This window comes from Rhamphochromis sp. 'chilingali' (assembly GCF_963969265.1).
Source record: "Rhamphochromis sp. 'chilingali' genome assembly, chromosome: 19".
In the NCBI taxonomy this organism is placed as follows: Eukaryota; Metazoa; Chordata; class Actinopteri; order Cichliformes; family Cichlidae; genus Rhamphochromis; species Rhamphochromis sp. 'chilingali'.
Window position 1 is genome coordinate 18,884,040 of NC_137946.1, and position 26,184 is coordinate 18,910,223.

Below are 26,184 nucleotides of genomic sequence, written 5' to 3' on the forward strand. Positions count from 1 at the left end.
TGTGATAAGAAATTTCTAACCACTTTCTAATGTGTTATAGAATACAGATCTGATTTTTTTTTAATCAGCACATTAATAGATGTTGAAAAGAATTTCATCTACAGTCTCAGTTTTCTACAGTTTTTAGAGAGAATTAAAAGTTGACCTGAATGAAGACGTTATTCAGACTTAACTTTCAACCTTCTTCCCACAATCATCAGCAGGAATCTGCCCCATGGACCATTCTGAGTTCACTGAGGAGTCACTGCTCCCCAGCTTCTTTCACCAGCTGCCTCACCAAAGTTTTGTCTTGACCTTGACTTGTACGCACATCTTCACATCTGTCAGATTGGCTGCCCTCCAGACACTTGTGAGGTTTTAACTGGCACATGCCTCGGGACTTCCAGCTGTGATCATGATTTTATTGTCTTTGCCCAACATGAGCTTCCGCTCCTTTTTAAAAGCTAATGAACCTTTACATCAGAGCTTACTGTGACCTGAACCCTTATTTCTTCGCTGTTGTGGTACACTAGTCTTTGTACTTCATCACTTACATGCAAGGCTTTTAATTGATTGACTGAAAGAGGAAAAATGCTCCAACACCTGAACATCACGCCTTAATGGTCCTATAAAGACTTTTAAGCTGAAGGTCTTGGAGGACATGGGCCATGTACTGTAGGTTCAGGAGTAGAAGCTACATCTTACTGTCCAGTCATTCAAGCATGAAATTGAATTAGTCACTGGACAATTGCTGCCATCTAAAGGTCAGACGGTTACCTATATTTATAGCATAGCTGAGGGTATGCACAGCACTACAGTGCTATAATATAATTTCTTCTTGTAAAAACAAGAACTTATAAAAAGACTATATGTTACCTGCAATGTAACAGCTTTTTAAAGACACAAAACAAACAAGGCCTGCAATCATGAAATTTCTCATATTTTAATGAGCTTCACAAAGTACAAAACTAATTATCGTTTGCTTTTTTTGAAAACTACCCTTGTAAGCAGTCCTCCATGGCCTTCAGCTCCTGTAATTCATGGCAGTGTGGACCGCAGTGAAGGCAGAGAAGTCGCCTGACCTTGGGGATGACGGAGAGAGCTGCCCCTCGGGAACCACTGGGAGAAGGAGAGGAAAATGACGCAAAGGTTGTTATTTCTACAAATAAAGAGAGTCAAAAACAGAACGTAGTAGAAGTTATGAGACTGTGACGCTTTAGGCACTTGGCTCAGGTACGGTTTGTCGTCTTATTAAACCAAGTATTCTAAGTTTAGGCAATTACTCTGACAGCTGCAGTGTGACTGCACATTTAGCACTAGACACTAAAAAAGAAGGAACGCAACCTGAAATTTTTTTCTGCCCACTCTCTGCACAACTTTTCTCACCCATTGAAGTGTAGCTGTGCTAATTTGAAGAGTTGTCGACCCAGTTCGACGCTTTCTTTTCCAAACTGGGAGGCAATGGCTACAGCGCTTCGCTCCAGATGGGATGCTGCACTATTCCAGTCACCTACAGAAACAGCAGAACACAAACAAAGCAGTAAGAAGACTGCAAAGATTATGCACAGATGCTTTTTGGAGGTTTTTTTTTAACTCCTCAGGGTGTTAAAAACACAAACACCATTAACCACACAGCTCATATGCAAATACTCCACATCATTATTATGCGTACCCAGAGAAGCATAAGCTCTGGCTGTGGCATCAGCTAGCTCCCCCTGTAGTGGGTGTGTCTCTGCAAGGATGAGACCAGACTGACACAGAGTCTTTTTTAGAAGTCTTAGGGCCTCACCTGGGGGAGGGTAGAAGAGAAGAATCACATGACAGTGATGTATTTCTATATTTGATTAGATTTGGATGTTTATTTTTTATTTTTTTACAAGCACCTGGCCTGTCTGTCTCCATGAGTTCCACAGCCTTCTCCAGGTTAACCCTGATCTCCTGCAGACTGTTGTTCACGTCAGATAAGGACATACAATGACTGCAGGATGAGCGTGAACATACAAATCCGGCTTCTCTGTCCTCACTCCTTTTCTGAAAAGTATTTACAGTATTTTTAAATGATTAACATGGAAATGTCAACAGACATTGGGCAAATGGCCAGAAGAATGGACGGATCAGTTTCCTTTAAAATTCTTTCATTTTCCCCCCCATCGTATCTAATTCAGGCTCATGGAGGGCTGGATATCAGCAGTCACAGGGCGAGAGGCTTGGCATACGCCAGACAAGTCGTCCTTTGGTCACAGGGGAGAAATAGACAACAATTCACACTCACATTCACACCTATGGTCAATTTAACATCACAAATCAATATAGCCCCGTACATGTTTTGGACTGTGGGAGCAGTTCAGAGTGCCCAGAGAAGATCCACAAGGACATGCCACACAAAAAGCCTCCAGTCGGCAAGTGGATTCAAACCCCTGTGAGCTGTGAGGCAAACCACTGCACTTATTGAATTTAGGGTCACAGAGGGGGCTGGAGTCTATTCAAGCTTTCATAGGATGAAAGAAGGGGTGCACCCTAGACAGGTTGCCAGTCCATCACAGGGCTAACACCGAGAGACACACAACCACACAATCTGACATTTAAACGTACGTCGAGAAGTAGAATTAATAATTAACTAACCAGCATGTTTTCAATTGCAACACTGTGCCCCCCATTAATCCTGAAAAAAGTCAATAATGATCTCATACTTTGAGAGATCCTTTGCACTTGATGCACAGGAGTCCAAGATCTCTGCCCTCAGCGCCTGGCTCCTGCTGTCTGGGCTCCTCCACGTCCTGCTGCTGTTGGCTACAGGCCTCACACTGACACAAGAAATAGTACTGCTCTTGCAGAAGACAACGGCGTTCCTGGGTCACCATCCTGCTGCTATGAGGACCTGAAGGGAAAATAAAATGAATGGTGAAAAATTGCTTTTATACACAAGGTTATGATACCATATTGATTCTAATCTATCTAAATGTTCCATCGTACATCATACCATAGCAGTGCAGGATCTCTTGTCCAGGAGTGATGAGCTTGGCTGCTCTGACTGTTACAGTGACTCCCTGCGCCTTGTGCCTCCATTCAGCTTCACCCCCACTGAAGTCTGCAGACAGAGCTGAACCAGAAGGCTCAATAATGCCTCCAGTGCTGAACACCAGGCTGGTGTTGGGGCAGCAAGAGTGATTGAGAAGACTAAGAGTCGGGAATACTGCAGTAGCAATGCGAATTTCCCTGTTGGACTGCACCGGTGAGTTTGTTGCTCCTGTGAGATGCAAAAAGCCAAAACAAAATGCAATTAGAAAAAGGGACCTCCTGCGTAGTCGACACTACAGAGTATTCACAGTTGCAAAAATCAATAAGAAAAGTTTTATATATCCTTAAAATCCTTTTGAAGCAAAAATCTCCTAAATTTTCTGGTTGTGACATCCTAAAAGTAAACCTCTGTGGTCTTCTATGATAACCTGAAACTGAATTTTTGACCCAACAAGCAGTGTAAACATGTCCCATCATCCAAGCATGTTTAAATTGAGTTCCTCTTTAACTTCATTCTCACCCACATTTTTTATTACTGTTTTCATTCCACTGAGTTAGAAAAAGAAGCAAAGTGAGTGCACTGTAAATCTTCCTCTGAAAGCGTCTGCTGTGTTGTCACACCTGAAGCACCTAAAAAAGACTTTTATGCCAGTGGAATCGTTTTTAGTTGTGTCATCCATCAATTTCATTAAAGAGGGAACACGATTTTCTTTCTCATTTTTCTGCCTGTGACACGCAGCTGCAGCTGTTTATTCTAACTACACTCAATCTGAGCCAACTTAACAACACATTTTGCGCCTGCAGTCACCTGTGTCTTGCAGCACGACTATTGCCTGGGCGTTACACCTCAGCTGTAGGATGTGCTGTAGAACTGCACTTCCCAGCATCCATAGCTCTGCATTCCAATCAGCGTCTCCTCCCTCCTTGTTTGGTCCCTGTGGGGTATGGCTCCATGATACAGGTGGTGGTCCTGCCTTGCTGAGCTTCAGGTAGAGTGTTGCTGCGGTGACCGCACACATGAAACGCAGAGCAGGGCTGTGGTGATTCAGGTGGTGCAGCAAGTTATACACATTCAGGTAAGAGCCCCCATAGGATGACGTAGAAGGATCACTCGAGTGATTATTAAAACACTCTTTGTGCTTGTCTCTGATTGGCTCCCTTGCTAGTAGAAAGTTTTTTAACCCTGCCTTGAGAGCTAACCTCAGGGCGAGCTGTGACATAACGCCCATCGCCATCAGATCTGCTCCCAGCGCACACTCCCAGCGATGATGTTCTTCCCAGGCTTCCTGCTGACAACCAGTTGAACAGTATCGGCTGTAGCTACACCTGTCACATGGTACAAGAATCAGCGTTTCAGTCAAACACCTATGGCAACGCCTGTCCTCCACTCCAAACAACACTTCTCTCTCTCTGCCATACCGTCCCACCTTCCCTTTCACCTCCTCCATTCCTGGTAGGAGGACACAGCTGTATGGCCTGTCAGTGAGAATCACCTCCCCGGCTGCTATTCTATTTACAGCCACCAGGTGTCGACCTTTCTCCACAGTGGAGTCAACAACAACTTGAGGACAAATCCCAACTGTGAGAGGCCCAACAGATGGTGAATTTGCTGTGTCTGAACCTTTACAATCGTTTGAGGCAGGGTTTTGATCATCCTCCCTTCCCTTTTCATGTACAGAGAGATGTTTAAAGCACAGAGTGCGGCGGTCCTCCAGTTTGTGTAAAAGATGAGAGGGATAGCCATTCTTCACGGCTCTGTCAATGTCATCAAGGCATTCCTGAGGAAAACAGAAAAGCTGGAGCGTAAACAATCACAAAATCAAAGACTGTGAGCAAAACATAGAGATGACAGACTTCTTACTAACTCATGAATTCTGCACTGAACCGGAGGGGTAAGGCTTAGAAACCTGTCATAAGAAGACTGAGAAAAGGAATACTGGAGGCATTTTTAAGGACAGTAAGCAGTGCTGTGAATGCTACATACAGATTGTACACAAATAAGCACTTTTATGATTCTGACCCATTTCACACGCCTGCTAAGCTGTTGCAAGGTTTTACATATGAAGTATGATTCTGCCAGTTACAGCTCTGGCTATGGTTAGGTAGCCTAGCTATCATAATGATGGTCTGTGCACTGTCTGTCGAATAGGCAGCTGAATTAGGGGGGTCAAAGAAGGTCTAGTCCAGGGGTGCCCAATCCCAGTCCTCGAGATCTACTATCCTGCAGCTTTTAGATGCATCCCTACTCCAACACAGCTGAATCAAATGGTGTGATTACCTCTTCAGCATGCCATCAAGTTTGGCAAAGGCCTGATAACAAGCCATTCAGTTGATTCAGGTGTGTCAGAAGAAGGAATGCGTCTAAAAGCTGCAGGACGGTAGCTCTCGAGGACTGGGATTGGGCACCCCTGGTCTAGTCAATGCACTGACACACACATCATTCACAGCTCTCTATTCTCATCAAACCTGCTGTTGTCTATGTAGAGGACTCGGAAAAGAGCAGTTTAGATTTAGGCCAACATGAATTTGAGAGAATTTTAGTGTGAGGACAGCATTTGAGTTGGTGTGGTGGTTGTGATTAGGATTTGCTTTAAGTCTGATGTTGAGAGTTTGTACCACACACTTAAACCCGAGATTGACAGTCAATGTGATTCAAAAATACTTTGTTTAGTCAAGGGACTGAGTATATATTGGAGAGATAGTGTACATATACTGGATTAAGGATGTTTAAGATGGTGCACGCAGAAGGAAAAAGGTGGAAGACCACAGAGAAGATTCATGGACTGCACTGAAGAAGGATGTTTAGAGGGTTGGTGTGATAGAAAAAGGATGTCAGGGAAAGGCTGAGATGGAGACAGATGATCTGCTGCAGCAACGCCTAAAGGAAGGAGGAGTAGAAGCAGAGGAAGGAGAAGAAAAAGAATCTGCTATGATTCCAAGAAGAGAAGTTAAAGAAAAAAAGCAAAAGAGTTCATTTTGTTCTGCGATCTGAACCTTGGATGAATGAAATATGCAGTAGTGCATTCTTTCCTTGTTGGATAGGTTTACTGTTGACTCATGGCACAAACGTTAAAAACCACGGCGGGTTTAGACCTATAATCCCAGTGATTATGGTTAGGATAATTAACTAGTTTTGTTTTAACTCTTTCTTAATCCATTAGGAGGACCCTTTCTGAACTGAGTGGTTCCTCTCATATGTCAGGTCTGCTTATAGAACAAAATGACTGTTTGCATCAGATATTAGTGAGGGTGGTCTCTGCTTATAGAGCTACCCTTGGAAAAACCTGAAAACTATTCTAATAGTCGCCAAACCACATCTTTATTGACATATACAGAGGTGTCAAAACTCCTCATTACGGATACCGGGGAGGTTGTTAAATGTCATCTTTATTAGAGAAAAGAATTAAAGCCAAACCAGATGGGGTTCGGTTTAGACAGTTATCAAGATTTTGCTAAACATGCACAACTTCATAAACTAGAATATCTAATTCACGCTTCCCATTTGAAGGTGTTAAAAATTTAATAAACTGATAATAACTTATTTGACATGTTAGGCTTAAACATGAGAAACTGCAGGAATTACTGCTTTTTAACTTCGCTCAGTTGAACTTTTTTAAAATCTTTTTATTCCTGTTTTTTGGTAGATTAATGTCCTCCCACAGACACTTCCTAACCATACAGGCTTATTATACATCAAGTAATGGAGAACAGGGTTGTTACTGTGGACTCAGCTGGTGCTTCAAAACTCTTACCTGACTTGTGAGGGGAGAACAGTGTGGAATTAGCAGTCAAAGGTATTTTATAACAGCTTCAAAAGTAAGTAGGATAAATGAATGCCCTGTACAGTTTTGACTTAATCCTAGTGCCTGGCACAAGTTTGAGAAATAGGATATTAAAAAATATTATAATGCCCGATATTTTTTTATTTAATGAATCATGAAAAAAATCATTATAGAAGATGAGCTCCTGGTTGCAAAGCACCCGCAGAGGTACAGTGACTTATAAATGGTTCCAGGTAAAGCTTCTGTGATGGAAACGGGTGTGATGTGAGGAACATGGGTATCCTTCCTGTTGGCCACAGCAAGAAAGTCTTCAGCATTGTTAAAAAAAGAACACTTATGCAGTCTTGTGTGCAGATCATCAACCATTTGCATGAGGATTTGAACCAGCACGTTTTTCTGTGCAAGCTTCCTACAGGCAATTGTAGCTCACACCATGACAACACTAGCCAACCACTGAGCACAGCTGGTTTTAATGGTGAAGGTGGCACAGACTCACCTGGTAGTGCTGCAGATGGTAGAGCGTAGCAGAGCGGTTGGCGTAGCACAGAGACAGCTGCTCCGAAGTACTGGGAGCAAAACAGATGCCCTGTAATAACAGGAGACAGTCGAGGTAGGGGTTTATGGTGGGCAGTGTTTTCATGTTTAAGGTGCTTAATATCAAAGGCATGCTTACACTTTTAGAGTCAAAATAAAATCCAGATACACCTCAGATGTAACAGCGATAGTCACCAGCGTAGTATTTCTTACTTAACTTACATCAGAGCTAGTATTTCACATTGTTTCACTGTCTCAGTGTTTACACACCACTCTGCATTTAATCATTGCTTATTATTAATCTCTGGCTTTATTCCACAGTGTGTCTTTTGTCCTGTCTTCCCCCCAATCACTCCATTGCAGCATATAGCCACTCTCTTACTGAGCTTGGTTCTGCCGGATGTTTCTTCCCGCTAAAAGAAAGGATTTTTTTAAACTTAATTAAAGTATCTAGGGTGCCTACAGTCCCAGAGTAAGATATAATATTGTTTCAAATTTACCTTTGAATAGTGCAGAGCAGCTGCAGTGTAGTTTTTAGTCTTGAAGCTGGAGTTTCCCCTCACCCTGCATTTGGCTGCTAGCTCTGCATCCTTCTGTACTGAATATACTGCAGATTCTTGCTGCAAGAAGTCCAGATCATCTTGTCTGCAAAAACAAAAAGAACCCTTTAATAATACACAGAAACACAAAGTAGGTGCAGAGCACTGTTCAAAAGCTTTTCCTGGACTAAAGTCCAGTTCAAGTGGTCCAAGCTGTTGCAGCTGCCTCAGAACTACCAGTCAGTGTAAGGTTAATAAAATAGGTTCGTAGTCTTAAATTCATTGGTACTACATGAGCTGAACTGGGTGCTTACCTCACGAGACTTAGACCACATCTGAAAACGTCATCTATTTCAAGCAGGGACGTAAACTGTTCCTTTAGTTTGGGCTCGAGAGCGCGCCACTTCTGTGCCACGTGATCTTGCCACTGAACGCACGGCAGATCCATTATGGATTACAACAGAACCGCGTCACCCTGCTGACAGGACCGCAGGACCGGAGAGTAGTTTGGGTTTGTTTTGAATTAGTTTCACATGAGCTCTCAGCGCTCTCAGCACAGCTGTCACGTTAGAGTGGACCAAACTACAGTTCCCGGCAATATCTTTCACAATAAAATCAAAACTGCAAACCCGTGGCTGTTCAAAGACCATCCTGTATGTGAAAATTGAAAAATATTCTCCTTATTAGGTTAATGACACAATTCAAACTAATCACATTGTCGTAAAACAATATTTTTCGGTAGTATCCAAAAATAATTCTGAAGCTAGGTTTCATTTTAGAGGTTATAAAATTGCTTTTCGTGACTATTTTCAAGGCGCTTTTCACATTTTGCACCGGAATCTGATTTGCCATATGAAACAATATTCAATATTTTGATATTTGTAGTAATTCTGTGTGAGGGCAGAATTTAAATAAGTAAGTTTTGGAAACATGTGTTTAAAAGTAGTAACACAACTCTCCATACAAGTTGGATTACCTTTGGTGTTATTCAGTTTTGTTGCCCCTCGCCTTTGCAGTTTTGTTTTATTCATTTTTGGCTATTATACAAATACACACATAGTGGTGGTCACAGCTTTGTTGAATCTGTTTGTTGTATAAATACAAATAATGTAGTATGTATGTAGTATGTTTAGTTTTTAGACCAGTGCAGTAGCTACAGACTGAAACTATCAAATTAATATAATGTAACAGATTGGCAAAATAGTCAAAGTCGTGCAGTGGCCTAGCATATCGTTTATTTTGAAGGCGTAAATGTGACACTTCCGGTCTTTTAACGTCTCGGCAAAGTGTCGTTTGCCTCTCTCCTATCGCGATAAGTGTCATGGCTTTTTTTGGAGCTACGTACCAGAAAAGCTAAACTCTGCAAGCTTTGAGATAAGCTTCACACGAGAGACATGAACGTACCTCTTACAAAAGGGGCGGTTGAAGTAAGCATAAACCTTAAACTGACTGAGCTGCTGTTTTCTCTTTGACTCCGTGTCTCAAGCTTGATTGTGGTGTGGTGTAACTTCAGGCTGCTACCCTGTGCGCTAATGTTTACCTTTGGTCCTAATGGTTCATCAGCTGTAGCATTACCAGATCAGTTAAAAAATAAACTTTGTTACCGGTTGATTTAAAAAAAAAAAGCTCTAAGAGCAATATTTGTGATGAAGAGCAAAAACAATCAGGCTGGGTCAACAGAACAATCTATTTTTGGGCTATAATGACATTTTACCTCTCGACAGTTTTTCGATAATATTTGACGTCTAGAGAAAGTGTTTGTCACCATCCACATGAGAAACAGAATAGATGGCAGTTTTGTCCAATGGTTGTTACACTGTAACTTTGCCTTAGCAACACTGTAATATATAATGAGGACAAACAGGCAGTTGTAACTAACGACGACTATGTGTGTTATTATTGATGTCTAGGCCCTGTGCAAAGGCTTAGATGTGGACAAGCCCGTGCTGCAGCTGCTGGTGAGTGGCTCTGTGGAAACCCACTTGTATTTCAGATTACATGATATGCATAGAAGCCTCTATTATAGCATAAGTACAGAGTATATGTGAGTATATATGAGTTATAATTACAATACCATCTGGAAACTAAAGAATTTAGGTCTAGTTTTAGATTACTTATATTTTTCTTTTTGCAGTGCAACTTGACTTAACATTCAAGCACAAGCACAGAATAAAGACAGCATTTCCTTTTTCAATTTTGTGAGTAAAGGTTTCATGTTAAGTATTCTACGTGTTTTATTTTGCATTATGTTTAAATACAACTATATATCATTCAGAAATTGTCACTAGTGGTCTTTTCAATGCAAACATTTGTTGTTAGTCTTTATGCAAAAACGACATAGTCAAGCAGAAGGCTCACAGTGTTTGGAGATGGAATGATCCAGTGATGTCATTGTGAAACACCTTTGCCATTGCAGATGGAGACGTAATAGAGATTGTACACGATGTATCAACAAGAACCATCTGATTTTAAAGTGCTTTAATTCCACAGCCACATACTGTTAGAAAGAGGAGATTTGTGAGTTTCATGTGGTTGCTGGTAGGTAGCAGTGACTACAGACATGCTCACAAAAGTATGAGACAAGTTTAACTCGGCAAGGAATATGTTGTATGGAATGTTACATATAGAGGGGGACACATTGAGAACTTCTCAACAGTGAAAGTTTTGTATGTAAAATTTTATGTACAGCCATGTTTTTTTAGTTACTGCAAGCTTCTATTTTCATTACTTTATAAAAGATAACCTTTAAAAATCAGATGATTCTTTTTGTTACGCTCTGTATTTTTTCAATTCTTTGTTACATTTGTAAAATGAATGAGCTTGCATCTCATCTTCTGATTTCATTGTATGATGGGCTCATTTTGAGCTGAGGCAAAGAGTGTTAACTCTGTCTCATGTGATAATTTCCTCTTCCTCACCTCTACAGCAGATCGTTTAGCATCTCATCTGTCCTCTGCTCTCTCCTGTTCTCTCCTCCTCTCACATCTCCTAATCACTAAAACAGCACAGTCAGCACATGCAGACAAAATGCCTTTCTTTTCATTAGTCTGTGTTATGCTTGTACTTGTGTGTTAAACAAACACATTCAAACACATGTGTCCACTGTACCTGTTTTGTGATTAGAACGTTTGATAACTTCTCAGCTAGGCTAGCTAGTTAAACATTTCCCTTCTTTACCGCTCAGAGCTTACAGATGAGGCAGCAGAACCCTTAGGTCCTGACTCATCTGCTATCTCTGTGGAGATGTTCGAGGGAAAGGGCTGCGTAAATAAATGCCTGCTTGTTATAATTGATTTTATTGCTTCTTTGCTGTCATGTGTAAACAGAGCGGTTTAATGATTCCTATTAATATATCTTGGGACCTTTTGTTGTTTTGATTTTGACATCTTTCCTTCCCTCTCTGTTTGTCAGAACATCCGTCAGATCAGTAATGCCTCAAGCCCACCCAGGTTCCGACTTATGATGAGTGATGGCCAGCACTCTCTGACTTGTGAGTGTCCTCCAGTAGTACAACAACTTTTAAATTTGGAAGTGACACCAGAAATAAAAGTCAAAGATGATGTGGAGGTCTTAAATACTAAGATATAGCCAGTTAAACTGTGATATTTCTTTTTCTAGAAATTATATATGAAAATTTCTGTGTATTTTTGTGTCTAGCTTGCCTGCTTGCTACCCAGTTAAACTATTTGTCTGAAGAGAACCTCCTGGTACCAAACTGTGTGTGTTTGTTGAAAAAGACCATCAACAACACTTTGGCTGATGGCAGGTATGTGTTGACTCTTTATTTCCTTTCTTCTTTTGTTTACTCATGTTTTCCCATTTGGTATAATTTTCACTTTGCTCCTTTTTTTTGTTCCAGGCGTGTGGTTGTTGTTATGGACATGGATATATTAAAGTCAGCAAAGGAAACTGGGGGGAAGATTGGAAATCCCACTCCTTATAATACAGATGGTATAGTACTTTTAAAGTGTGCATGGATGAAGGTAAGAAACTGTAATAAACAGCCTCTGGAAGCCCCTTATGGTGTTTGTTCCTCTTTTAGGTAAGACTTCATCTCCACAGAAGGTGTCATCAAGTACCTATGTTCCAGAGTCCCCTCCGTCTGCTGCCGTGCCTGGACCCTCCTATAGGAACTACAGCTGTGAGTTTTTTTGTCAAACACTTTGTATATGAATCATGGTAATATAAGATAATACTGCTGCCATTTCCTGCTTGTTATTTAGTCACTTGTGTGGCAGAAGCACCTTTTCATTGTGTTGACATCAGCACTACTTTATATCTCACTGTATCAGAATAAATCGCTTATAGTGCAAAACAATGGCTTTTGAGAACCTGAAGAAAAAGTGAGTGTACTTATTCATTTACAATATGTGCCATTAATTATATGATATGCAGCACTGTGCAGATGCTTTGAGGAACCCCTCATCTCTTCATATTTTGCCTCCAAGCAGCCAGATTTTCTTTTAGGTTTTTAAAGTGGTCTTGAGCAATAGTTCTCGTGTTTTTTTTCCTTTGGGTGTTGTCTTCATTTTCTCTAATTTTTCAGTCAGTCCTTGTAGCTGAGCATTTTCAGAGGAATGTTTTTTTTTGAGCCACTTACACAGACCTATCGATCATTCATGCATAAAACAGCAACTTAGCTCAATATATGAACCAGTTTTGCATCTGCACGTGACAGGCAACTTAGCAAAGAAATAATTTTAATTAGTATTTGTAGTTGAATCCCCCCAAAAAACAAGTCAAAATTTGAGATGCATAAAGTGGTAGTTTTGCATCAGTAGACGCAGGATCCAAAAGTTTCTTCCCTCAAAGTGACTCGATCTGCTGTGTGTGTGTGTGTGTGTACTGCTCACACATTTGGGAAACAACAGCAGTAAAAGCTTTGCTTTCAGAATGATCAGGATGAAGCTATTAATAGTAAGGCCAAAAACATGATCCAACAAGCCGCAACATTACAGTTTTTCTCAAATGCTAAAACACATTTCACAAACGTTACCACCAGGTCCCCCAATGTCCAAACACAACACCCTTCTCTAAAGCTACATAAACACAACCACACCTTCCCACTGCAAAACTCAAACTCCCACACCAAGAGAGCAGCTCGAAGCTGTCAAAACTGTAAACACTATACACAGCATTACACACTACAGCAAAACAATTGAAAACACAATGCTCAATTTGTGAGAAGGTTCTTTGTTTCATAACTGCCAATGCATATTTTAGAAACTATACAGTAACGGATCGTCGTAGATCTCTGCAGAGGATTACGCATTTAGATTTGTGAGTTTCATATGAGTAGTATAAATCTATAGAAAATCCTGCATGTACGTACACTACTGTAACACAACTCAATGCAAAAACAGAATCTATTGCACACAACAGTAATCTTGAAAACATGAACAGGGTGTGAAGTTTTTTTATTTACGTTATTCACACCACACACACACCACAATCACTGTGCGGCATCATGTCGCTGAGCTGTTGCTCGCATCTCGTCCGTAATGATGGTGCGAGGTTGTCTTGCTCTCCCTCCTGGACCTTCTCCTCTCCCATGTTGGCCTTCTCCTCTTCCTCGTTGGTCGCTCCTCTTCCTCCTCTCATTTGAACTCCTCTTCCTCATTGGCCTGCTCCTCTTCTTCCAGGGCCAGCTCTTCTCCCTCCTCTGCATCAAATTCCTCTTCCCCTGACTCTGCCTTCATCCATTGTGTTTGTTTGGAACCTTCAGCATACTGTGCACTCTGAACTTGCTTTTACATGTGGGTACAGCATTAGCAACAAGTGTCTTCAATTTTGAGTCATTGTGTGTAGTGAATGACGCCAGGTGTGTTCCCTGTGTTCAAAGATTGGTGACTGTGGCAAGCATTTTGCATCACATGGGCTTTCATTTGAGGATATGAGCAGAGTTGTTTTGCAACATGTGTTTTAGCAAGGAAAAATGTGTTTAGATTTATGAGTACAGAGGGTTGTGTTTTGTGAATTGTGTCTTCATGTGACATGTGTTTATGGTACTGGAATATGGTGGCTACATTTAGTAAATGTGTTTAGACTACTGGTCATTTGGGTTACAGGATTGGCTTTTGTGTTTTAACATTTGAGAAAAACTGTAAGACGGCCTGCTATATATAGTGTATGATCCCGTCATGCTGTGTAAAAAGCTCTGGTGGCATCATGTGGTGTTTGGCAGGACACCACTGGGTTGTGGTTTGGGGCCTTTGTGGTTTGGGCTTGTTCTGGTGAATCCAGCAATTGCTCAACATGATTGGTTAATGCCTTAGGCCCTTTTCAGTGTTCCTGGTGTCAGTACCAAGCAGTGGGGTGCATTGTCTGGCTGGAGGAGGCCACTGCCATAAGAGGGATTATGCTTGGTCTCTAACATTATATATGTAGGTGGTGTCAAAGTGTGCCAAGGCCTGAGGTTTTCCTGCTCTTGGATTATGGATATCATTACTTGCTTTGCAGATTACAGTATTTAATTACCTCATTGATTTAAAACAAGTCCTCATTTAGCCGTACTTACCACAAGGTCTTTAATGAGCTACAAATCATTTTTGTCATCTACAATTCATATATTGTAGTGGTATAGAGCACCTAATCATGTGTGTATAATATTAACAGAGAACAAAGGAGGGTTTTGTTTTAGCTTAACCATACAATATTTGGTCCAGTTATTTCAGGGACAATTAGAATATTATTTCTTAATAAAACCTAATCTTGCCAACAGAGGGAGCCAAGCACCCTTTAAGCAAATGCTGCTGACAGTTGATTTGCAGTCTTCTCACTGTTTTCACCCCAAACTGCAGCTATAATTTGGTGGAGAACAGAGACTTGGAAAGACATTGCTAACCAAACAGTACATCCTGATGTCCATCCCTTTGATATTCATAGCAGTTCAGTGTTCAAAGGCTGTAGTCTGGGGGTGGGTTAAGAACTAGATAAAGCAGGATCATAAGGCACACTGTGGTAGCCACAGGAAATGCTAAATGAATGGTAGACTGAAGTCGCTTTAGTCTAAGTACCTTTTTTCATAACACGTTGGGTACTTAAATCATATTTACAGCTCAGCCATCAGAGCGGCAAACTATCTTGTTGCCCACTGGCCACTGGGGGAGTCCATAACTCACTTCTTCCTCTATTTTACCACCAACCAGAGTTTTGTAACATTTTAGGAGCCCCAAATGATACTCACTTTCCTGCCACAGTAGCTGTTGCCATGTATCATGCCTAAAGTAGTCTGCATTTTATTGGATCTGCTTTTATTAGCTTAGCCTTTGTTTCACTCAGTTGTTTTATACCACCACCAACTACGCTTAGCATTGACATTGATTTTGTTATGTGGCAGAAACATACCCGATAGTCCTTCTCGGTGGAGGATGTAGGCATGTGGGTGGATAATGAGTGCTTAGTATATTGCGCGTGTTTGTGCATGTGTAGGTGTGTGTCTGTGTGCTCGTGTTGTGACTGAGGGAGCTTGTGTGGGCCGGTGGCTCCTCCAGTTCATGGCTTCATGAATATTGTGTTGTGGACTGAATCCTGTTGTTGCGGTGCACACGGAGAATCGGCGCGGGGGGGTTGAGAGAGAAGTCAACTAATTTGACTCAGTAAAGACGAGGCTCCGTATTAACTAGTTCATCAGACTCCTTTCCTCATTACATCCTTTGATCTGTGTTGCTTCAGAGATTCAACCTGATAGATGAAAACTGCTCCTCTATTTAATTGTTCTGTTGATGAAGGGGTCTTGTGCATAAATTCTCAAGCCTTTTCTCCTTTTGAATGCGACTTAGTGATTGATTGTTTCATTATTTTTCTAAATTGCATTCTTACTAAGTCGATGCATTTTTGAGCGTTTCCAAGACTGCTAAATGCCACAAATCAAGCATTTCCATTGAGCTTTGGGTTATGTAATGGCTCATGGGGCTGTTGTTGTATTTGAGGGTTTTGATTCAAACCTCTGTGCAGACGTCCCAGTCTTTGAGCAACATACTGACTCCCTGGGTGCCTCCATTTGGCTAACTTGGCTCATTACTTCTTTCAGTTATGTCTCTTTCTTGTACTGTAGCTCCGTGCAGCAGGGATCCTATTGGCAGAGAAGCCTAAGATGCAGGGAAGAGACACAAAGATGTAGGATATGTATTTACCAAACAGCACATCCTCTTTAACTCTTACACCATTTTCATGAGATGGCTATCACCCATGTAGACGTAAGGTTAAGAAATATTAAAACAAACATTTTAGAGGTATTAACTGAAACTCTACGACTGCTGCTCCTGTGCTTTATGTAGATATATATGTAGATATATTCATACATTAGAGCAGGGATGTCAGACTCTCTTTACATTATGAGCCACATACACTACACTTTGAACACTTAACCAGTGAAACGACATGATAAATTGTTAAAATTACAGGAAAAGTTCTAGTAGCTCCATGCCTAGACTGGTTTTCTTAATTCTCAGAAAATGTCTTTACTGTGGACCCACTAAAAATACGGAAATTTCTTTAGTTGATAGAGGACACCTTTCATGTGGGCCAGAATGAAGTCTTTGGTGGAACAATTCTGGCCTCCAGGCCTTACGTTTGACACCACTGCATTAGTGCATAATGAAACAAAACCCATTACTAAAACAATAGAAAAGGATGTCGCAGTGAAGTTTATTAATGGTTGGGCCAAACAATAATTCACTGTGCAGCTTTATACGACATGCATTTCTCCTGAATGAGCCCAAATACAAACACATACATGTTATCCATTTAAGAACTGGAACATATTTGATGATGCAAACCTAAGATCAGTTCTAAAATCACAGACCAGAGGACAGAGAGGACAGAGGAGTGAGAAACTGGAGGAAGTGTACAGTAATTGGCTGAATGGAAAGCTGCTGTAGGCATTGTGCTCTGTAGAGACTCCTGACCTTTGACACCTTGGGAGTAGGAGGATGCTGTTAGATAGACTTTTCCTGTTGAAGATTTTGTGGCATTTATTTTAAGTGTTTTGAGCGTCTAGTTGTTTGAGAGCACCTCTTAGGTTCGCAGTCCTCTCTCGCTTAAACATAACAGAACAGAAAAAACCCCAAAAAAACAGCAGTAGGTGTGAAGTCAGAGGCCACGACACAGTTGTCACAGGTAGTTCTGTGTTCCCATTTAAATATTCATCAGCAGCTATCTCTTGAAATAGTCTTCTCAAACTGCTTCGTAGATGATATTTAAATTCCAAAAAGATATCTGGACTCACTAAAGTGCGGTTAAAATAATATCCATAATTCATCACTAACCATTCTCTGTAGGTTTCTTTTTCCCCCACACAACTCTTTCCCTTTTGCCCTCACTCTGATGAACACACACACACACACACACACACACACACACACACGTTTTCATTCTTTCTCATTCACGTTCTCTTTTTTTGTTATTATTATTTCCTTTTCATCCATACTGTATATTCCCCTCTTAGTGTATACTCATCACAGTCCGCTCTTTAACAACAGGAGCTGTCGAATATGATATTGGCATACATATTAGAAGCCTGCATTGATCTAAGCCACAGAAAACGAGCATCCTTGATAAAGCTCTGCCCCCTCTTTGCTGTTTTTCAGTCCATTCCCGATTCCCACCACCTATCATCTCCTCATCTTCTCTTTCGCCACCAGTTCTCTCTTCCTAACTCTCCATCCAGATAGCGTGTGTATGAATATTGATGTTAATTACCCCTCGGCTGAAAATAGCTGTTCAATCTGTGAATTTCCCCAAGGAATTTGATCATGAGGTGCACACACACACAGAAAGGAGGGTATCATCGAGGTGCATATTTGTTGTGCTTTACAACCGGAGCTTAAATCAGAGGGAGTGGTCTCGGTGGACCTGATTCGCTTTATCCCTGAAAATCCCCGCACACCCTCCTTTCCAAAAAATACTGCTGCTCAATATGGCATGTTATTCCTGCCAAAAGAAGCAATTGCATAAAAAATATTGTGTCAGCAGATAAGTGTTTGGGTTGAATCATACTGATGGGGCTGATGCTACTTCATTGTGGGAGGTGAGATAGCACCTTATGAGTCTGTGGGTTGGTCCAAACTGTTGTATCTTGCAAAGAAGAACACAAAACTTGTGGAGTTTTTTTTTTTTTTTTTTTTTTAATTTTATACAAAGAAAACTTCGTCTTAACTTAAAAAAAATACAGTTGTGTTGATTTATTTCTATGTGAGGTAGTTAAATTAGTCCTGAGTTGAGTATGCACATAACAAAGACAGAAATAAGATCAACGCTGCAAAATTAAATTCCATAAATTCCATATTATGCTATTGAATCACTCTCAGCTTGAGTAATTACACATTAGCATTCATATTGATATTTTCTGACAATTTTAGCATTTAGTGGTTGAAGTAGACACAGGACGAGAAATATGCAATCATTGATTATTAACCTCCCATATTCTCTCCTACTGATCTAGAATAACTGCTCTGTCTTTGACTCAGTCTAAGTTAAAAAATAATCATGGCGCATGAACATAATTAAGGCAAGTATGTTTGCTTTCTTGGCCATGAGACCGATAGTCTGATAACTAATTCAAATTATTCTTTCTCCTATGACTGAAAGGCACGTACAGATATAGTAATTATGAAATTAATAATTGATTGGCAGCCTTACCCGAAGAAGAAAAACATTTTTATTAATTGGCACAAACCGATGTTAACAGGGAATTAAGTAACTCTGAGCATGCATCTCTGATGGGAGAATTTAACTTTTTCAGGCGTTTTATTATTTTGGCAGCTGCTCACAGATCAGATGATAATACTACCACTAATGTTTAATCCTAGCTGAAATTTTTGGCAGCGTGTTTCAGATTGTATTGCCTAATAGCAAACTGGCAGGTGCTCTACCACTGTAGTTGGGCTAATAAATACCTCACAGTGGTTGGAGCTTTGATAGAGTTAATGAAAAACTATTAACAAGCTACTTTTGCAACATAAGAGACATAGCTTATGCAGGTATTAAATAGAATGGAAACTAATGTTTGGTAGTCTCACCGGATGTGGGATGTGGGATCGTGCTACATACGTTAATAGTCCAAGTTTTAAACCTATAAATCAACAGTAAAATAACACTGAGAAAATCAGCAAGTCTTCTCGTTTCAGAAGTTTGAACCAGCCAGTGTTTGCCATTTCAGTTTGAAAATGGCTTTTGTGGTGAATCCATTTCCAAGATTGTTGATGATCTCTTTCAGCAATATTAAATTACCATGTTGTTAATGTGCAACACTCTTTTAAGTATCTTCTTTGTGTTTCAGCTCCCAGAGGCAGAGGAGGAAGTTTTACGGGAAAAACACCCATGAAAGCTTCTCCCATGAAGGCCTCAGCTATTAAAGCATCACCCAGTAAGGGCTTAACTATGAAGGTTTCACCCATGAAAGCTTCGCCCATGAAGGCCAACAGCGCTTCTCCAGGTTCTTCAGCAAAAGTGAATCCTATTGCAAGCCTCAACCCCTACCAAAGCAAGTAAGTGCAAGTGATCTCGGTCTAAATTTGCTCACTTTTATATACATCAGGGGTCTAAGACTCGTTTTAGCATGCAGCTCAAATGTATTTTAAGTTGGTCAGACCTAGGAGACAGTGACTATAAAAAAATAAAGACAACCAAATGCTTTCTAATTATTTTAGTGTGAAGATGAACCCTTAGATTGTGAGGCATTCAATTTTAACTGTCCAGTTTTGTATTTATTTCCACATTCAGTCGTATGTCATTACAAAGAAACAGAACTGTTGGAACGTGCTGACATGTCTCTGTAGCTTAACCACCTTACTTTGGTGTATTAGATAGTGTTGTTGTATCTCAGAAGAATATAAAACAGATAAATCAAACATCTGGGTAAAAAAAAAATGAACAATTTGGACATTTTGCTGTGGGCAGGATTGGACCTTTTAGTGGCCACTTGTACCTTACATTAGACACCCTTCACATGCATGTACTGTGTGTGAGTTAAGTTCTGTAGCAGATCATTGTAAAGTTGTGAAGTTGAATCTGACTTGCCCATATTTCTTCCTAATATCCAAACAAACTTTAAGCTGTATATGTTTATGATTTCACTTTGATTTTGTTGCTTTTCTGCTCATCAGCTAAACTACTTTCTCTCACGCTGTGACTCTGCTTCCCCGCTTGCTACCATTTCTTGGTAGCACTTTGGGGCATGTGTTGACGCATGCATGTATGAGCATTCATTTTTTTTCGCTCACAATGTGTGTGGCTGTGTGAACTTGAGTGTGCATATGTTATACAACCCATTTGCATGGAAATGAAATGAAATGATCGATATTGCCTTGGAAACGGACACTTTTGCAGCAGGTACTGCTGGGTCTTTATGGTCTGCTGCTGAGGTTTTGATTTTGTTATTTGGCCCGGTGGGGATTTGGCTAACCACGTTTTTTCCCTTTTCCTTCCCTCTTACAGTTTCACCTCCAGGGTTCGCTTTTACTGCACCCTCCCCCCCACCCTCATGTTTCTTATCGTTTCATTAGGCATAAGTCTCTGTCTCTGACCTTAAAGTTAGCTACAAAAAGACAAGAGCACAGAATAACAAGCTCTAGTTGTAGTGAAGGCACCCTGTCAACTCTCTCTGTGTTTGGGCACTGATAACGTAGCACTGTTTGAAATTGTAGGCTGTAAAGATAACTGTGCCTCTAGGTGTTGTAATAAACTGATGACTGTTCCTACTTTGAAGTTGGGGAGTACCTAGAGTGAGTAAAACAGATGACTTCAGCAGCTGTAGTCCTTCTATGAACATTTGGGTGAGATTAAAAGTGGAGGTTTGTTGTCGTTGTGTGACACAGTGTTACATGCAGTTGATTATATAGTGATGCTTTCTATGTGTGCAAGGTCTTTTATGGCTGTTCGCATGGCTTTCCCCATCCCATTCTGGTATTGTTAAGTAAAAGCATCTAGAGCAGACTATAATTGGCTTTTGACTGTCATAAACCTTGGTGTAGCAGTCTTATCCATACTGAGCAGGAAATAGGGTTCACTCGAGGCCAGCAGCTGCTCTTATGATAGGGGATTTAATTGCAGGCAAAGTTATAGTAAGAATATCCTCCACTGCAAAATTATCAATGCAGTCAAAAAGAATCCTGCTTCATAAAGCGCAGAGCATGGCTGGCTGTTGTTAAAAACAGAACAAGAAGCACATCCAGGACTTGGCAGATGTACAACAACCAGTTCACTCTTTGAAAAGAAAGTTGTGATATGCTTTATTTTTCCCTTTCACTGAACTTTAAAAAGACTGTGAGACACTCATTCAATTTCCTAGGAAATTGTTCTTTTTGTGCAGTTGTGTTACACATTGGTGACTGATGTGTGCCGAGCTGGAATGCTCATTAACAAAAAAGGAGGCTTTTTAAAGTGTCTGCCGTAGGGCTGTTCGATATAACGATATATATCGGATGACGATATAAAAACGTCTGTCGTTTCATTTTACGCTATCATTTGTTTCGTGGTGTCGCAAAATACACTGTTTACGGCAATATTTTTTTCATCGTTTTGATGGTCACTGTAGTGGCTATATTCTTAAAGTTCTCTCTTTCTCTTATATTTAATATAAACACACTACGGACGGAGAAGCGCCTGTTTTTATGGGTTGTCGTTAGCAACAACGATGGTAAAAACCATTGCATGTCCACTTGTTTATTTTCCACATAAACCTTTCACAATAAAGCTCAAGATCCTGTTGAGACTTTTCAAAATAAACTGAATCACGTGAAAAAGTATGCAGAGTATTGACGGATGAGAAGCAAAAAAAGAGTCGTCAGGTGCTAAAAAAAAAATCAACCTTAGACTCAAACGTTAGAACAGGCTTTCCCCCGCAGCACGCCGTGTAATAAATACTCACAAAGAAAACGGCGGGCGTTACAACCTATGTCTAAAAATGTGTAGTTTCATGCATCGGTTAAAACACTCGACTCCAGGTACACGACGCCCAGCTGGAAACACTTCACCTACCCGAGATTCACAGAATTTACAGAAAATATTAATTCTTTTGTGATTTATATCGTTATCGGGCGATAAAGGTTTTATATCGGGATATGAGATTTTGGTCATATCGCACAGCCCTAGTCTGCAGTATTATTTACTGTTTGACCTTTAGACTTATTCCTTTAGTTAAGTTTCACACAGCTGTGCTGTTAAAGGCAACTTATTTGCAGTAATTTGTTATTTTTAACAAAGTATTTATATTAAATGTCCTGTTTGTATTTGCATAATGAATATCTGATGATGGAACACGGTGGAAGGGATTTGTGCATTTACAAGGTACAGGGCTTTAATGAACCAAGGACTTTTATTTGACAAAAATTCTCCACTTATAACGTCTCATTCATTCATACAAGCACTTTTTATACAAGTGCTTTCTATCTAACATTCACAGTCTAATGAGTGCATTAGGAGCAACTTACAACACTCTTCCCTTAAAAGTAAATACTGTCGAGAAAGTGAGCTACCTTGGTGGAGGTTTGTGTGCTTAAAACAAGAGTGCTTTTTTTTTTTAAAGTGAAATCATACCAGCAGACTGAGCAATTTTTCCATTCATACAAAAAAGGAAGTTTCACATCGAGCTTGGTCTAGGTGAACCTACTTCTACCAGCAGACACTGGAGCCAGTGAAGCATCAAAGATTAAAGTTGGTGGAACATCATGCAGGCTAGTTACAGTAGCTTAACTTAAATGGATCAGCTCTGTATGGTATAGATGCTTTTTTGCCTTATGAAAGTAGCACCGGTGATTTAGTGACCAATTATCGGGCCAGATGAGAGCATATTGACCAAACAATTGACAATACTTTGGTAAGTAGTTAGTGTGCCAAGGCCAGTGAGTTCTCAACAAGTCAGTTTTTTATGGTTTGTCATCTAAAATAACTTTGATCTTGTGTTAAGAGGATATATTTTTGACATACGACTGGCATCCTGTCCAGGGTGTACCCTGCCGCTCGCACTACGTGAGCTATAACAGGCTCCAGCCCCCCAATGACTCAGAATTGGATGGATGGTCGAATGGGCTTTAATACAATCACTGCCAAAGACAAAATTATCTAGCAATCAGTCTTTTTATAATATACAATAGTGTTATTTGTTTTATAGTCACAGAACAAAATTGCTCTAGGAGGTCTTGAATGATTAGTGATTTATCAGTCACTGATTAATACAGATTCATTTTTATTTTTTTTTTTTCCATAGGTGGACTATCAGAGCCAGAGTCACCAACAAGTCAAGCATTCGCACGTGGAGTAACTCCAGAGGAGAGGGCAAGCTCTTCTCCTTTGAAATAGTGGATGAGAGTGTAAGTAGAGGAGTAGAGAGGTCTTATTAAATCTGACTGTTGCATCTTAATATGGTCACACATGGCTGATTTTTGCCTTCTATGTGCAATGAAATGGTGTTAAATGGAAACGTGCTTGTCAACAGGGTGAAATCAGGATCACTGCTTTCAACAAGGAAGTGGACAAGTTTTTCTCTCTAGTGGAGCAAGGCAAGGTGAGCAGATCCCAGTCATCTGTATTCACACTTGAAGCGATAAGTGCTTCCTTGGAAATTTCAGGCAAAAAATTATACGTTTTACATGTGTTTACACTGAGTTTTATGACTCAAGAGTGTAAAGAAAGGTTTGCGCTTGCATTCGCGCCAATAAATCTGACTGAATACTCATTTTGACAAAAGAAAGATTTACACGCTGCTTGCGGCTTAAGTCTCAGGTATTTATTTTGTATGCACACACAGGTCCTCAAACAACATCGGTGAAATACTGCCTAATAAAATCCTTCTGTAAAATCTTCTCATGTCTGGAGGACTTTTCGATTTTATAGAGGAGACTCCTTAAGTCATTTTTGCTAAAATAGATACCTGTGTGGTTGAGACATATTGAGCACTGTAAATATATGAAAGATACCCATGAAGCTGACATATTTCAAGAAAATCTTATGGGCTGCTAAATATTTGTGTACATTTACCTGCAGATGAATAATCTTTTAATATTTTTACGGGATGAATTGCTAGATGTTTCTTTATCTATTTGCTCCTATGTTGCTTATGATTTGTGTAGTCTTTTGTCTTATTCATCCATGCTTCTGAAAAACTGACTTGGCTACAGTTACTTGAATACATACCCAAAGGTTTACCCTTTATTTAAAGATTCAGTCTAGTGGATAAATCCTGTGGTAATTTAAGTATAAAAGAGGCTTTCGTCACACTGAGTTTCATTGCACTACAAGCAATGTCTCTTTTCGCTTCAAGTTTAGAGGGTGAGCATGATTAAAATGACCAGTAACCCCCCTCAATGTGCAAATGGGCATGTATGATTGAATACTAGAAAGTCGAGCACTGATGCTTATGTGTGTCTCTGCCAAACCAGATGGTCTTAAAGAATCTTGGAAATATCATGTGGTAATAGGATCATCTTTTGACCAGAGGGCCCTGGTTCAAACCCCGTGTCAGAGAGTATCCATATTAGAAAGAAATGCTACGCCTACAAGCTCCAGCTGCACTCACATAACTGACACAGACACTGATCCTTGGGCTTACTGCAGGGCTGCAAATCAAACAAGATATTTGATCAAATTTAAGTATGGTTATAAAAATTCCAAATGATAGTAAGGAATAATTATTTATAAGAATTTTATTAAATCATTGCATCTTGCTTTCAAGTGGCTACATTCATAAAAACACGATCAGTGAGACAGATTCATGTAATAGTGCTGCAGATAAGTAAAACAATCTTTCAAAAGTGGATACAAATGCCAAAATTTTCATGTTTGTCTCTATGCAGCCATTAATCTGAGAAATCCCATTAGCCACTTCAATTTTACGAATTTTAAACATTTCCAGTTTGGCTATTATTTCTATTACTACGCAATTTCAGCCAATACATTTCTGAGGTTTTAGTCTTGATTTATAAGCTCTGTACTTCACTATACGTAAAAAACTTCTTCAGGCCTTTTTTTTTTTTTGCCTGTCCCGTTTGGTTCTTTTGCCATCAGAATTATTGTCTAAAGGCAAAGAAAGATGCCCAACGGATTTACTTTACCAAATTGACCATCCCAGCCTTGCCATAATGGTCTATTTGATTCACCTTTTATTGTTTATTTTATTTATTTTTTTTATTTTCACCTGCTAGATACGGGACAGACTTGAATGAGGAAAAGAAAAGGGAGAAAGGAAGAGGGGGAAAAAACAGCGGAGAAGAGGGACGGGGATAAAGGGCAAAAAAAAAAACCAAAAAAAAAAAACCAACTAAATAAGCAGACAAAAAAAAATACATATATCAATCACCTGGATCACCTGTTGAAAAAGAAAAAAAAGAACACAAGCAGAAGAAAACGAGATCAATACAATAAACAACATCACGATGATATATGGGAATATAACAGTAAATACTAAATATTAAACATTATTGTGCAGCACGTAATATCGACAGCGCACAGTGTGCTTTGAGGTAGGAGCCAAAAAGGGTGTAGTTTGTGTGTGTGAGCACCCGTGTGTACACCTGTGAGCATGGACGCGCTTGTTTTTAAAAGGTTCCTTCATGTAATGATCTGCTAGAGGGTGTGGGGAGCCACAGCCCCGTCCTCCAGGGCATGAAGCAGGTATGGAGGAGATCAAGACTCCAGACATCCAGAGGCCCCCAGAACACAAGAGACCAAGGAAACTCGGCCGGGGGCTCGGTTTCATATGCAAAAAAAATTATTGCGCTAGCACCTCACCCCACCTCCGAAGTGGCCCGAGCGAGCCCCAGGCTCCAGTCCCCGATAAGCAGCCACCAAGGAGTGAGCCGGTGTGTACCTGGGCGCCCATCCCCGGACACAAAGAACCACCAACGCACCGATGTCTGAGGGCTTCTGCCACTGGCAGGGGAAGTGGTGGTGGGGGGAGATAGGCCTCCATATCTTAGAGGTCCTGAGATGTCCCCAGAAAGGTGGCGTCAGATACCCAACCTGACACATAGACACAGGCATACAGGCACACAGGCACACACAGATACAAACATCCATTCCCACCCTCATGCTCTCATATGCACTTACTCAACACTCAACCAACGTGGAGACAGACATAAAGAGACACTGTACACACGATCACACTCCCCAAGCGTACTCTAAGAACCGGGTCTAGGTACCCTTGCCCCTGCAGGGGGAAACTGCACCCAGACCCAGGTGGTGTTACCCTTTTCCCTGCGGTGGGGAGAAGCAGACTGCCCCAACTCCGCAGCAGCAGGGAGGTCCCACATTCCAGACCCCAGTCGGACGGCCAACTCCTCCTCCTGGCCCCCTGCTCCAGCAGGTCGCAGAGAACGGGGGTGTGAGAAGACTCC

At 40.6% G+C, this 26,184-nt stretch overlaps 2 protein-coding genes across 3 annotated transcripts in view; one reads left to right on the forward strand and one right to left on the reverse strand.

Annotated features, from left to right (window-relative positions):
- Positions 1 to 905: 905 nt before the first annotated feature.
- Positions 906 to 8,434, reverse strand: smyd4 (SET and MYND domain containing 4). Of its 2 annotated transcripts, XM_080866827.1 has the most exons (11): positions 8,167 to 8,434; positions 7,814 to 7,958; positions 7,276 to 7,365; positions 4,417 to 4,775; positions 3,806 to 4,323; positions 2,960 to 3,226; positions 2,670 to 2,857; positions 1,863 to 2,010; positions 1,652 to 1,768; positions 1,366 to 1,489; positions 906 to 1,098 (listed from the first exon to the last, which is right to left on the reverse strand). In XM_080866827.1, exons 1-11 carry the CDS (start codon positions 8,298 to 8,300, stop codon positions 975 to 977), a joined length of 2,214 nt encoding a protein of 737 aa, XP_080722953.1. In that variant the 5' UTR covers positions 8,301 to 8,434; the 3' UTR covers positions 906 to 974. The 2 variants fall into 2 exon arrangements, with proteins under 2 accessions (XP_080722953.1, XP_080722952.1); XM_080866826.1 differs by having other exon boundaries at positions 3,806 to 4,775.
- A 701-nt stretch (positions 8,435 to 9,135) lies between these two features.
- LOC308386975 (replication protein A 70 kDa DNA-binding subunit-like) overlaps positions 9,136 to 26,184 on the forward strand; it is a 47,708-nt gene continuing 30,659 nt past the window's right edge. Inside the window, exons 1-9 of the mRNA XM_080866828.1 lie at positions 9,136 to 9,279; positions 9,763 to 9,810; positions 11,264 to 11,342; positions 11,510 to 11,618; positions 11,712 to 11,803; positions 11,895 to 11,993; positions 19,134 to 19,341; positions 23,061 to 23,163; positions 23,289 to 23,357. Coding sequence (XP_080722954.1) covers positions 9,247 to 9,279; positions 9,763 to 9,810; positions 11,264 to 11,342; positions 11,510 to 11,618; positions 11,712 to 11,803; positions 11,895 to 11,993; positions 19,134 to 19,341; positions 23,061 to 23,163; positions 23,289 to 23,357 — 840 coding nt within the window. The 5' untranslated portion in view covers positions 9,136 to 9,246. The remainder of the gene's footprint in view (positions 9,280 to 9,762; positions 9,811 to 11,263; positions 11,343 to 11,509; positions 11,619 to 11,711; positions 11,804 to 11,894; positions 11,994 to 19,133; positions 19,342 to 23,060; positions 23,164 to 23,288; positions 23,358 to 26,184) is intronic.